This window comes from Coregonus clupeaformis, unplaced genomic scaffold (genome assembly GCF_020615455.1).
Source record: "Coregonus clupeaformis isolate EN_2021a unplaced genomic scaffold, ASM2061545v1 scaf0421, whole genome shotgun sequence".
Lineage (NCBI taxonomy): Eukaryota > Metazoa > Chordata > Actinopteri > Salmoniformes > Salmonidae > Coregonus > Coregonus clupeaformis.
The window spans coordinates 160911-174165 of record NW_025533876.1 but is presented as its reverse complement, the minus strand read 5'-3'; the positions used below and the strand labels follow the sequence as shown (position 1 = coordinate 174165).

Here is a 13255-nt window from a genome sequence, read left to right as displayed (position 1 = left end):
GTATTTTGTTTGAGGTAGGTTTTTCCCACTTTCCAACAATGGATATTTTTTCTATGGTTTACCACCCTGTACAGTAGGTGGCGGCATGCACCTCTAACAATTGTTTGCAAACCGCGATAATACCAAAGAAGAAGAAAGAAGTGACCTAGAACAATTTCCACGTTAGCGTTTTTTTGTTATTATTTAGCCATTTACTAACACCATTTAACAGCACATCATCACATACTGGATAGATGTTATCTAGGTAACGCTAGCTAGCTGCTAACAATGGCTAATTGTATGGTTTTTCACACTCAAATAGCCTCCATTATGGAGGTACTAGCGAATGCAGCCGTGGCAGACATCTGTAAACTCGTAGACGACGACTATGCAGTGTTTCGTTTAGAAATAACTCAAAGCCAGAAAGAAAACAGGGCATTGCGGAGGAAACTACAGCTACTGGAACTGAAGGTGGCACGGGAGAGCGTCCTTGCCAGTCATCCCAGTAGTGTCAAGATCCTCGACCGATACAGAGGAATGGCAAGAGGTACATTTTTGGAGAAAACCGAGGCTGCAGGGCCTGTCGACCCATTCCCCTCTGCGCATGTGTGTCTTTAGATGTGTTAACCAGAATTGGGTCTTGGTCCGTTTTTGGATAGTATGCAATAATTCCACTGATTACTTTGCTATCTTGCGCAAAGACACTATCATATTCTAACCAGATTATTGATTTGCTGCATTTCCTATTTACTCATTGAAAACAATATGACCCGTGGAACATCAAGAAGTTATGCGAAGTGTTACATCATTGGCAATTCCAGACAGTGAGTACGATTACATGCACAGTAATAATTCAATATTAAACTGATTATGGCAGTAGGCCGATTATGCAATAGTCATGTAAACACCTTACGCCTCGATCACACCGACAGTGTATTTGCATTTTGGTACACCAGAAGTACATTCATTTCCAATGGAACGCTGCGTTTGCCTTGCAGCATTGCCTTGCAGAGGCAGTTGTAGTGCGTTCTGTGTGGTGCATACATTGGATTTATCAAACATATGCGTAGACGGCTTGACAGAAATGGTTGCAGAAGGTGAATGTTGAACTTTTGTTGCACACATATCCAGATGATACAGCGTATCGTGTGATCGAGGCATAAGCGCGAGTGAAGTGATGCCTGACAGACAGCATCATTGCATCAATGATGTGTAATACATTCTGTAGTCAAACTTGTTCATTATCCAAGCCAACATTGTTACTGGATATGTGTGCAACAAAAATTAAGCATTCACCTTTTGCTACTATTTCTGTCAAGTCTATGCATACAATATGATCCATCTGTTGGAGATATCCAATGTATGCACCACACAGAACGCTCTGCAACAGCCATGCTGTGAGGCAAACGCAGCGTTCCATTGGAAATGAATGTACTTCCGGTGTACAAAAACGCAATGACAGTGTCGGTGTAATGGAGATGTGAGTTCTGAACAACTGAATATATGCATCTTAGAAGTAGTTTCCACATACAAACTTCATATGTCTGAACTCCGAATCAAATATGCTTTCCAAAAATAACATGGTCCTGTGGTAGAACTTTGATTTTGATTTGGCAATTTTCTGCATTTATCAGAGTGCTATCAGGTAGCCTGATTTCAGTTGTGTCCATGTAAAGAGGATTATTAGGGAAATCGTTCTTCTTGCAAAACATGTCAACGTTTTAATCAAACTATTATATTAATCTGTATGGAAGTCCAGAGAGGACATATGAATAAATAAAACATTTCCTCGTTATGTCGAGATCACAACTTATTTATCTCATGACATAACAAAAGTTGTTTTGTAGAGATCAGGAGATAAACTCTATAAATAGGAGTGGACACATTGATGATAGATTGACAATATGGCTGATGTAGCAGAGCCCATGGTCGATCAGCGCATATGTTTTTATTGATTGCTACACTAAGGGATGGTACATTACATGCTAATGTCATGCTTTCATTTGTGTTTGGAGCTCATTATCAGTTTATAAGTTAGAATGTTAGCAAGCTAAATGTCCCACACCTTGAGCTAAGAGCTCTTGGGGCATCTAAGCCCTCGTGGGGCATTTAAGCCCCGAACGAGAACTTTCCCCCAGGCTGTTTGCCACACCCAAGACCACACTCAATCGCATGCAAGCAACAACGCAGCTACAGTGCCTTCAGAAAGTATTCACACCCCTCGACTTTTTCCATATTTTGTTGTTACAGCCTGAATTTTCTCACGCATCTACACACAATACCCCATAATGACAAAGTGAAAACATGTTTTTAGAAATGTTTGCAAATTTATTGAAAATTAAATACAGAAATATATAATTTACATAAGTATTCACACATCTGAGTCAATACTTTGTAGAAGCATCTTTGGCAGCGAATACAGCTGTGAGTCTATGTCTCTAAGAGCTTTCCACACCTGGATTGTGCAACATTTGCCCATTATTCTTTTAAAATTTCTTCAAGCTCTGTCAAATTGGTTCTTGGTCATTGCTAGACAACCATTTTCAGGTCTTGCCATAGATTTTCAAGTAGATTTGTGTCAAAACTGTAACTCGCCACTCAGGAACATCCACTGTCTTCTTGGTAAGCAACTCCAGTTTAGATTTGGCCTTCTGTTTTAGGTTATTCTCCTGCTGAAAGGTGAATTCATTTCCCAGTGTCTGGTGGAAAGCAGACTGAACCAGGTTTTCCTCTAGGATTTTGCACGTGCTTAGCTCCATTCTGTTTCTTTTTTATCCTGAAAAACTCCCCAGTCCTTAACTATTACAAGCATACCCATAACATCATGCAGCCACCACTATGCGTGAAAATATGGAGAGTGGTACTCAGTAATGTGTTGTATTGGATTTGCCCCAAACATAACAAATTGTTTTGCAATATTACTTTAGTGCCTTGTTGCAAACAGGATGCATGTTTTGGAATATTTGTATTCTGTACAGGCTTCCTTCTTTTCACTCTGTCAATTAGGTTAGTATTGTGGAGTAACTACAATGTTGTTGCATTGGAAAACCTCTCTGGTCTTTGTGGTTGCATCTGTGTTTGAAATTCACTGCTCGACCGATGGACCTTACAGATAATTGTATGTGTAGGGTACAGAGATGAGGTAGTCATTCAAAAACCATGTTAACTGTTATTGCACACAGTGATACACACATCAGTTATGCAAGCTAACAACCAACATTGATAACAAGCTAGCTTGCTAGCTAGCAAACAAGACTACGTAGCCCACTAGCTAGCTCACAAGAGTAGCAAAGTTAGCTGCATTGTTCCTTGCATGTAATTGGCTGTGGTCTTGGGGGCGGCACGCAGCCTGGGAGACGGTGCAGCCTGGGAGACCTTCCTGCCTGTCAGGCATTGTTCAGGACTTAAATGCCATCTGTCAGGCATTGTTCAGGGCTTAAATGCCCAGCAGTGTGATCAACACAGCCACAGGGCTTCTTGATGAAGTGGTTATCGTGTATCTGAACAAATTAATGGATGATGTGTGGTACTTTTGATTATCTCGTGATCTCGACAAAATAACTTTTGTTATGTCTTGATCATGAGATAAATAAGTCGTGATCTCGACATAACGAGGGATCTACATTATTGTGTGCATTTTTTAAATTGTATTTTATTTAACCTTTATTTAACCAGGTAAGCCAGTTGAGAACAAGTTCTCATTTACAACTGCGACCTGGCCAAGATAAAGCAAAGCAGTGCGATAAAAACAACAACACAGAGTTACATATGGGGTAAACAAAACATAAAGTCAAAAATACAACAGAAAATATATATACAGTGTGTAGTAAGTTATGGAGGTAAGGCAATAAATAGGCCATAGTGCAAACATAGTTACAATTTCGTATTAACACTGGAATGATAGATGTGCAAAAGATGATGTGCAAATAGAGATACTGGGGTGCAAATTAGCAAAATAAATAACAATATAGGAATGAGGTAGTTGGGTGGGCTAATTTCAGAATGGCTGTGTACAGGTGCAGTGATCGGTAAGCTGCTCTGACAACTGATGCTTAAAGTTAGTGAGGGAGATAAGTCTCCAGCTTCAGAGATTTTTGCAGTTCGTTCCAGTCATTGGCAGCAGAGAACTGGAAGGAATGGCGGCCAAAGGAGGTGTTGGCTTTGGGGATGACCAGTGAGATATACCTGCTGGAGCGCAGACTATGGGTGGGTGTTGCTATGGTGACCAGTGAGCTAAGATAAGACAGGGATTTGCCTAGCAGTGATTTATAGATGACCTGGAGCCAGTGGGTTTGGCGACGAATATGTAGTGAGGGCCAGCCAACGAGCGTACAGGTCACAATGGTGGGTAGTATATGGGGCTTTGGTGACAAAACGGATGGCACTGTGATAGACTACATCCAATTTGCTGAGTAGAGTGTTGGAGGCTATTTTGTAAATGACATCGCCGAAGTCAAGGATCGGTAGGATAGTCAGTTTTACGAGGGCATGTTTGGCAGCATGAGTGAAGGAGGCTTTGTTTTGTGAAATAGGAAGCCGATTCTAGATCTAACTTTTGATTGGAGATGCTTAATGAGTCTGGAAGGAGAGTTTACAGTCTAACCAGACACCTAGGTATTTGTAGTTGTCCACATACTCTAGGTCAGACCCGCCGAGAGTAGTGATTCTAGTCGGGTGGGCGGGTGCAAGCAGCGTTCGGTTGAAGAGCATGCATTTCGTTTGACTAGTGTTTAAGAGCAGTTGGAGGCTACGGAAGGAGTGTTGTATGGCGTTGAAGCTCGTTTGGAGGTTTGTTAACACAGTGTCCAATGAAGGGCCAGATGTATACAAAATGGTGTCGTCCGCATAGAGGTGGATCCGAGCGTCACCAGCAGCAAGAGCGACATCATTGATATACACAGAGAATAGAGTCGGCCCGAGAATTGAACCCTGTGGCACCCCCATAGAGACTGCCAGAGGTCCAGACAACAGGCCCTCCGATTTGACACATTGAACTCTATCTGAGAAGGAGAACGGTGAACCAGGCGAGGCAGTCATTTGAGAAACCAAGGCTATTTAGTCTGCCAATAAGAATGCGGTGGTTGACAGAGTCGAAAGCCTTGGCCAGGTCGTGAAGTGGCTGCACAGTACTGTCTTTTATCGATCGCGGTTATAATATTGTTTAGGACCTGCGTGGCTGAGGTGCACCCCGAACTTGCATGCGGAGAAGGTACGGTGGGATTCAAAATGGTCGGTGATCTGTTTGTTAACTTGGCTTTCAAATACTTTCGAAAGGCAGGGCAGGATGGATATAGGTCTGTAACAGTTTGGATCTAGAGTGTCACCCCCTTTGAAGAGTGGGATGACCGCGGCAGCTTTCCAATCTCTGGGGATCTCAGACATTACGAAAGAGAGGTTGAACAGGCTAGTAATAGGGGTTGCGACAATTTTGGCGGCTAATTTTAGAAAGAAAGGGTCCAGATTGTCTAGCCCAGCTGATTTGTAGGGGTCCAGATTTTTCAGCTCTTTCAGAACATCTGAATTTGTGTGAAGGAGAAGCGGGGGGAGCATGGGCAAGTTGCAGTGGAGGGTGCAGAGCTGGTGGCCGGGGTAGTGGTAGCCAGGTGGAAAGCATGGCCAGCCGTAGCAAAATGCTTGTTGAAATTCTCGATTATTGTAGATTTATCGGTGGTGACAGTGTTTCCTAGCCTCAGTGCAGTGGGCAGTTGGGAGGAGGTGCTCTTATTCTCCATGGACTTTACAGTGTCCCAAAACTTTTTGGAGTTAGTGCTACAGGATGCACATTTCTGTTTGAAAAAGCTAGCTTTTGCTTTCCTAACTGATGATGTATATTGGTTCCTGACTTCCCTGAAAAGTTGCATATCGCGGGGGCTGTTCGATGCTAATGCAGTACGCCACAGGATGTTTTTGTGCTGGTCAAGGGCAGTCAAGTCTGAGGAGAACCAGGGGCTATATCTGTTCTTAGTTCTGAATTTTTTGAATGGGGCATGCTTATTTAAGATTGAGAGGAAAGCACTTTTTAAAGAACAACCAGGCATCCTCTACTGACGGAATGAGGTCAATATCCATCCAGGATACCCGGGCCAGGTCAATTAGAAAGGCCTGCTCGCTGAAGCGTTTTAGGGAGCGTTTGACAGTGATGAGGGGTGGTCGTTTGACAGCGGACCCATTACGGACGCAGGCAATGAGGCAGTGATCGCTGAGATCCTGGTTGAAGACAGTGGAGGTATATTTAGAGGGTACATTTGTCAGGATGATATCTATGAGGGTGCCCATGTTTACAGATTTAGGGTTGTACCTGGTAGGTTCGTTGATAATTTGTGTGAGATTGAGGGCATCTAGTTTAGATTGTAGGTTGGCCGGGGTGTTAAGCATATCCCAGTTTAGGTCACCAAGCAGTACGAATTCTGAGGATAGATGGGGGGCAATCAGTTCACATATGGTGTCCAGGGCACAGCTCGGGGCTGAGGGGGGTCTGTAGCAAGCGGCAACAGTGAGAGACTTATTTCTGGAAAGGTTGATTTTTAGAAGTACAAGCTCAAACTGTTTGGGCACAGACCTGGATAGCCTGCAGAGCTCTATCATACTATCTCTACAGTAGATTGCAACCCCACCCCCTTTGGCAGTTCTATCGAGACGGAAAATGTTGTAGTTGGGGATGGACATTTCTGAATTTTTGGTGGCCTTCTTAAGCCAGGATTCAGACACTGCTAGAACATCAGGGTTGGCGGAGTGTGCTAACGCAGTGAATAACTCAAACTTAGGGAGGAGGCTTCTGATGTTAACGCGCAAGAAACCATGGCTTTTACGGTTACAGAAGTCAACAAAGGATAACGCCTGGGGAGTAGGAGTGATACTGGGGGCTACAGGGCCTGGGTTAACCTCTACATCACCAGAGGAACAGAGGAGTAGAATAAGGATACGGCTAAAGGCTTTAAGAACTGGTCTTCTAGTGCGTTGGGTACAGAGAATAAAAGGGGCAGATTTCCGGGCGTTGTAGAATAGATTCAGGGCATTATGTACAGACAAGGATATGGAAGGATATGAGTACAGTGGAGGTAAACCTAAGCGTTGGGTAACGATGAAAGAGATAGCATCACTGGAGGCACCGATTGAGTCGGTCTCCGCGTGTATGGGGGGGTGGGACAAAGGAGCTATCTAAGGCAGGTTGAGCTGGACTGGGGGCTCTACAGAGAAATAGTACAATAAGAAATAACCGAAACAGCAATAAGCAAGGCATATTGACATGGGAGAGAGGCATAAAGCAATCACAGGTGTTATTCAAGAGAGCTAAGACAACAGCTGGTAATGGCGACAAAGTTTGGGCTGAGGCTAAACATAAACAGGATGCGGTACCGTATAAAGGAACAGTCCAGCAGGCATCAGCTGGATAGCTGAGTTATCATAAGGTCCAGTGAACAGCAATAGGAGAGTTCGGAGGTAGTTCGGGGGCTGCTACAGCACTGGCGAGCAAGAGGCACGGCTTGCGTGTGCTAGCGGGCCGGGGCTAGCAGATGGATCTTCGTGGTCGACGTTGTAACGGGAAGCCTGTTGAAACCACATCAGACGATTTCATCGGCAGACCAGTCGTGTTGGATCGGCGGGGCTCCGTGTCAACACTAGGAGGTCCCGTCCGGTTGACAGAGAGGTAGATAGCCGGGAGATGGGCCAGGCTCGAGGCTAGCTCAAGGCTAACTGGTGCTTGCTAAGGGGCAATGGTAATTAGCCAACGGCAACAGCCATTCGGTTGCAGCTAGCTAATTGCGATGATCCGGCGCTAGGGTCCAGTGATTCCGGCAGAAAATCCAATATGCTCTGGGTCGATAGCACGCTGTGCAGACTGGCCGACAAATTGTCCAGGCTAGAGCTAGAGCTGGCTGGTGGGTAGTGCAGGCCACGGACAATGGTGAAGACGCTAATGGTGGCTAATAGCAAGTAGCTAGCTAGCTGGCTTCCACAGCCATTCGGTTGCACCTAGACTAGTTTCAGCTTCTTGATAAAAGTTATAAAGAAATCATATAATCCTTTCCACGTTGGGTGAGGCGGGTTGCAGGAAAGTATATTTAGTTAAAGAATGAAAAGTAAAAAAGTAAAATTGAGAAATATATACAAAATAGACAAAAAACTAAAAGAAACTGGCTATTTACACAAGGACACTACAGAAAACACGACCGCACTGCTACAGTGAGGGAAAAAAGTATTTGATCCCCTGCTGATTTTGTACGTTTGCCCACTGACAAAGACATGATCAGTCTATAATTTTAATGGTAGGTTTATTTGAACAGTGAGAGACAGAATAACAACAAAAAAATCCAGAAAAACGCATGTCAAAAATTTTTATGAGGGAAATAAGTATTTGACCCCTCTGCAAAACATGACTTAGTACTTGGTGGCAAAACCATTGTTTGGCTATCACACAGGTCAGACGTTTCTTGTAGTTGGCCACCAGGTTTGCACACATCTCAGGAGGGATTTTGTCCCACTCCTCTTTGCAGATCTTCTCCAAGTCATTAAGGTTTCGAGGCTGACGTTTGGCAACTCGAACCTTCAGCTCCCTCCACAGATTTTCTATTTCCAGGACCTTAATGTGCTTCTTCTTGAGCCACTCCTTTGTTGCCTTGGCCGTGTGTTTTGGGTCATTGTCATGCTGGAATACCCATCCACGACCCATTTTCAATGCCCTGGCTGAGGGAAGGAGGTTCTCACTCAAGATTTGACGGTACATGGCCCCGTCCATCGTCCCTTTGATGCGGTGAAGTTGTCCTGTCCCCTTAGCAGAAAAACACCTCCAAAGCATAATGTTTCCACCTCCATGTTTGACGGTGGGGATGGTGTTCTTGGGGTCATAGGCAGCATTCCTCCTCCAAACACGGCGAGTTGAGTTGATGCCTAAGAGCTCGATTTTGGTCTCATCTGACCACAACACTTTCACCCAGTTCTCCTCTGAATCATTCAGATGTTCATTGGCAAACTTCAGACGGGCATGTATATGTGCTTTCTTGAGCAGGGGGACCTTGCGGGCGCTGCAGGATTTCAGTCCTTCACGGCGTAGTGTGTTACCAATTGTTTTCTTGGTGACTATGGTCCCAGCTGCCTTGAGATCATTGACAAGATCCTCCCGTGTAGTTCTGGGCTGATTCCTCAACGTTCTCATGATCATTGCACTCCCCGAGGTGAGATCTTGCATGGAGCCCCAGGCCGAGGGAGATTGACAGTTATTTTGTGTTTCTTCCGTTTGCGAATAATCGCACCAACTGTTGTCACCTTCTCACCAAGCTGCTTGGCGATGGTCTTGTAGCCCATTCCAGCCTTGTGTAGGTCTACAATCTTGTCCCTGACATCCTTGGAGAGCTCTTTGGTCTTGGCCATGGTGGAGAGTTTGGAATCTTGTCCCTGACATCCTTGGAGAGCTCTTTGGTCTTGGCCATGGTGGAGAGTTTGGAATCTGATTGATTGATTGCTTCTGTGGACAGGTGTCTTTTATACAGGTAACAAGCTGAGATTAGGAGCACTCCCTTTAAGAGTGTGCTCCTAATCTCAGATCGTTACCTGGATAAAAGACACCTGGGAGCCAGAAATCTTTCTGATTGAGAGGGGGTCAAATACTTATTTCCCTCATTAAAATGCAAATCAATTTATAACATTTTTGACATGCATTTTTTCTGGATTTTGTTGTTGTTATTCTGTCTCTCACTGTTCAAATAAACCTTGCAATAAAATTATAGACTGATCATTTCTTTGTCAGTGGGCAAACATACAAAATCTGCAGGGGATCAAATACTTTTTTCCCTCACTGTACGCATCTTGGATCTGTTGTAACTGTACTAGGTGTCAGAACTGTCAATAGTGTAAAATATAGCGTTGAGCATTGACAGTAGCTAACCTAACCACCTCTTTTCCCCTAATCACTCTCTCAGGTGAAGGACATCTCACTGGAGGCCACAGAAACATTGTGAAGCCAGCAGGACACAATACATGGAGAGATGACCAACCAATCACTGTTGATGAGGGGAGTGGAACCTCAACCCAGCACGTTATCGTGATAGAGGTTAGTGTAATAGTATTACATCAAAATTACAGTACATCATATGTGGCTAGTTTATTTCAGAAAGGCTCCCCTCAGCTATTCACTTGCTTACGTGTACATCCTCATGTATCTGCCATAGGGGAGCTTATGAGACTTCCCTACAACATTGTTATCCAATGCTACTCATGTACCTGTAATAACCTCCTATCTTTCTGTGTCAGCCTGCAGATACAGAGGCTGCAGGTCCTGGGGTCAAGCTGAAGAGGTCTGAAGGAAAGGAGGACCCACGGCAAAGCAGAGACATCCAGACTGGAGAAGCTGGAGAGCCCCCTGTAGCCACGGAGGACCCCACCACTGTCCCAGCACCCCCCAGGACCCAATGCAGCATCATGGAGGTCAGTGGAACGCCGAACGCCGCCCTCAAGTCAGAGTCAGAGACAGACACAGAGACAGACACTTTAACAGGGCTGAGGCGACTGGACTGTCCTGCTCCTCGCTCAGATTATTTAGTTTACGGTAACCTGAACCCGAGGATAGTTCTGTCCCATCAGGACTCAGGTGATGCGTTACAGACTGGCAATGATCCGTCCTGTTCATACGCTACAGAGACAGAGATGATACAGGGTGACATGGCTGTGGGCTTAGATACACTGACTAATCCAATGAGAGGGGACTGGAACCGGTACAGTAGTAGTGTATACTCTGAAGGGTGCTTATATAAGAAAGGAGATGGTCTGGTCGTAGATGAGGTTACTGTGAAAGTGGAGGATGACACTTCTCTGACATGGAATGCAGACGAGACTCAGTTAGGAGGAGAAAACTCGCAGGGTAACGCTAGTGACTTCTTAGACTACAAGGAAAGCTTAGAGACTAATCGAAATGTTGTGACCCACTCCCCTTTACACGTGCTCAGGGATCGTGACCCAGTGTCCACGTTGATGGGGCCTTCCGATTCACACGGCTGCGTCCTTTTCAATCAGGTGCTGAACTCAAATGACAGGGCTAGAGCCCAGGATCAGGGAAGGGGAGCCACATCAGGCAATAGTAAAGAGAAACGGTTCCTCTGCATGTTCTGTAACAAAGGCTTCAGCTGCCTCCAGAAGGTGGAGATCCACCAGAGGATTCACACAGGGGTGAAACCCTACAGCTGTACCCAGTGTGATATGTGCTTTGCTGAAGCTGGCAGCCTGAAGAGGCACCAGAGGGTCCACACAGGGGAGAAACCCTTCAGCTGTACCCAGTGTCATATGCGCTTCTCCCACTCATCCAGCCTGAAGAGGCACCATAGGGTCCACAACCCTACAGCTGCCCCCAGTGTGAGAAGAGGTTCTCCCACCAGAACCAGGTGAGAATGCACCTGAAGGTCCACACGGGAGAAAGGCCATTCACCTGTACCCACTGCGGGAAGAGGTTTTCAGAGAGGAGCTACCTCAGGATACACCAGCAGAAAAAACATTCCACTTCATAACATAGAAAGGAACCATTCCACTCGATAGCTTCTGACGTTTAGCTCAAAACCTGCATTAAAGACAAAGATACATTTTTATTGTTGTCAGCAGAAAAGACCCACAGATGCATTTGGAATAAAGAGATTAACAGATTTCAGTGTTGAATATTCCTGGGTAGATGTGTGATGTATAAGCCTAAAATGTCTGTTACATAGTGTTTGTACTGTGTAGGCTATATGATGTTCACAAATGCCTATTTCATTACTTCCATTCAACTACTTTATTTTTTTAACAAGACACTTTTAATGAAAAAATGAATGCGGTTTATCAAGTTCGCTGATTTTTTGTTGTTGAGACGTGTATGTGTAGTTTTTATATGGTGTATTTAAAACTTGTTTATTTAATAAACACAAAATGGGACTTTTCATTCTTAGACTTTCATTGAGACTCATTTTGGCCCTGTACTCCAGCACTTTGAATTTGAAAATGACTGAGGTTAAAATGTAGACTGTCATCTTTAATTTGAGCGTATGTATTTTCATCTATATAACCTTTTTAGAAATTACAGCACTTTTTGTACATAGCCCCCCTTTTTTAGGGGACCAAAAGTATTGGGACAAATTCACGTAAGTGTATTAAAGTAGTCCAAAGTTTAGTATTTGGTCCCATATTCCTAGCACGCAATGATTACCCTGGACAACACCCTGTCGTTCTCCGCTAACATCAAGGCGGTGACCCGATCCTGCAGGTTCATGCTCTACAACATTCGGAGAGTACGACCCTGCCTTACACAGGAAGCGGCACAGGTCCTAATCCAGGCACTTGTCATCTCCCGTCTGGATTACTGCAACTCGCTGTTGGCTGGGCTCCCTGCCTGTGCCATTAAACCCCCTACAACTCATCCAGAATGCCGCAGCCCGTCTGGTGTTCAACCTTCCCAAGTTCTCTCACGTCACCCCGCTCCTCCGCACACTCCACTGGCTTCCAGTTGAAGCTCGCATCTGTTACAAGACCATGGTGCTTGCCTATGGAGCTGTGAGGATCGGCACCTCTGTACCTTCAGGCTCTGATCAGTCCCTACATCCAAACGAGGGCATTGCGTTCATCCACCTCTGGCCTGCTGGCTCCCCTTCCTCTGCGGAAGCATAGTTCCCGCTCAGCCCAGTCAAAACTGTTTGCTGCTCTGGCACCCCAATGGTGGAACAAGCTCCCTCACGACGCCAGGACAGCGGAGTCACTCACCACCTTCCGGAGACATTTGAAACCCCACCTCTTTAAGGAATACCTGGGATAGGATAAAGTAATAATTCTACCCCCCTAAAAAAATACAAAAAAAACAAAATAAAAAATATAAAAATAAAAAAAGATATTGTAAAGTGGTTATCCCACTGGCTATAGGGTGAATGCACCTATTTGTAAGTCGCTCTGGATAAGAGCGTCTGCTAAATGACGTAAATGTAAATGTAATTACATCAAGCTTGTGACTACAAATTTATAGGATGCATTTGCTGTTTGTTTTGGTTGTATTTCAGATTATTTTATGCGTTTTACTTTATCACTCATCATTATTCAAGATTCATTCAGAATTATCTGTAATCATGGTAGCATCCACATTTTTAGAAACGTACTCTATTCTTATTTACAATAAAAGTGACTCCAAATTGACACTACATTATTTACCATTAATTTCTATTGGGAACAACATTAATTACTTTTACCCACAACATCATATTTATGTCCACCATGATGGGTTTAACAACAATGAAGTCATTCTGTAATTACAGTATAGGACTCAAACATA

At 44.4% G+C, this 13255-nt stretch overlaps 1 protein-coding gene across 3 annotated transcripts; it reads left to right on the top strand.

Moving 5' to 3' along the window:
- Window positions 1–365: 365 nt before the first annotated feature.
- On the top strand, window positions 366–11452 carry LOC123484722 (gastrula zinc finger protein XlCGF48.2-like). Of its 3 annotated transcripts, none has more exons than XM_045215304.1 (4): window positions 366–526; window positions 768–803; window positions 9897–10027; window positions 10228–11452. In XM_045215304.1, the coding sequence occupies exons 1-4, from the start codon at window positions 517–519 to the stop codon at window positions 11353–11355; spliced, it is 1305 nt and encodes a 434-aa protein (XP_045071239.1). In that variant the 5' UTR covers window positions 366–516; the 3' UTR covers window positions 11356–11452. The 3 variants fall into 3 exon arrangements, with proteins under 3 accessions (XP_045071239.1, XP_045071238.1, XP_045071240.1); XM_045215303.1 differs by having other exon boundaries at window positions 765–803; XM_045215305.1 differs by lacking the exon at window positions 768–803.
- Window positions 11453–13255: the final 1803 nt, after the last annotated feature.

Coding starts and splice junctions, on each gene's coding strand:
- LOC123484722 (XM_045215303.1), top strand. Junction 804..9,896: donor ATCATTGGCAATTCCAGACA/GTGAGTACGATT, acceptor TCACTCTCTCAG/GTGAAGGACATCTCACTGGA. Junction 10,028..10,227: donor AGCACGTTATCGTGATAGAG/GTTAGTGTAATA, acceptor TTTCTGTGTCAG/CCTGCAGATACAGAGGCTGC.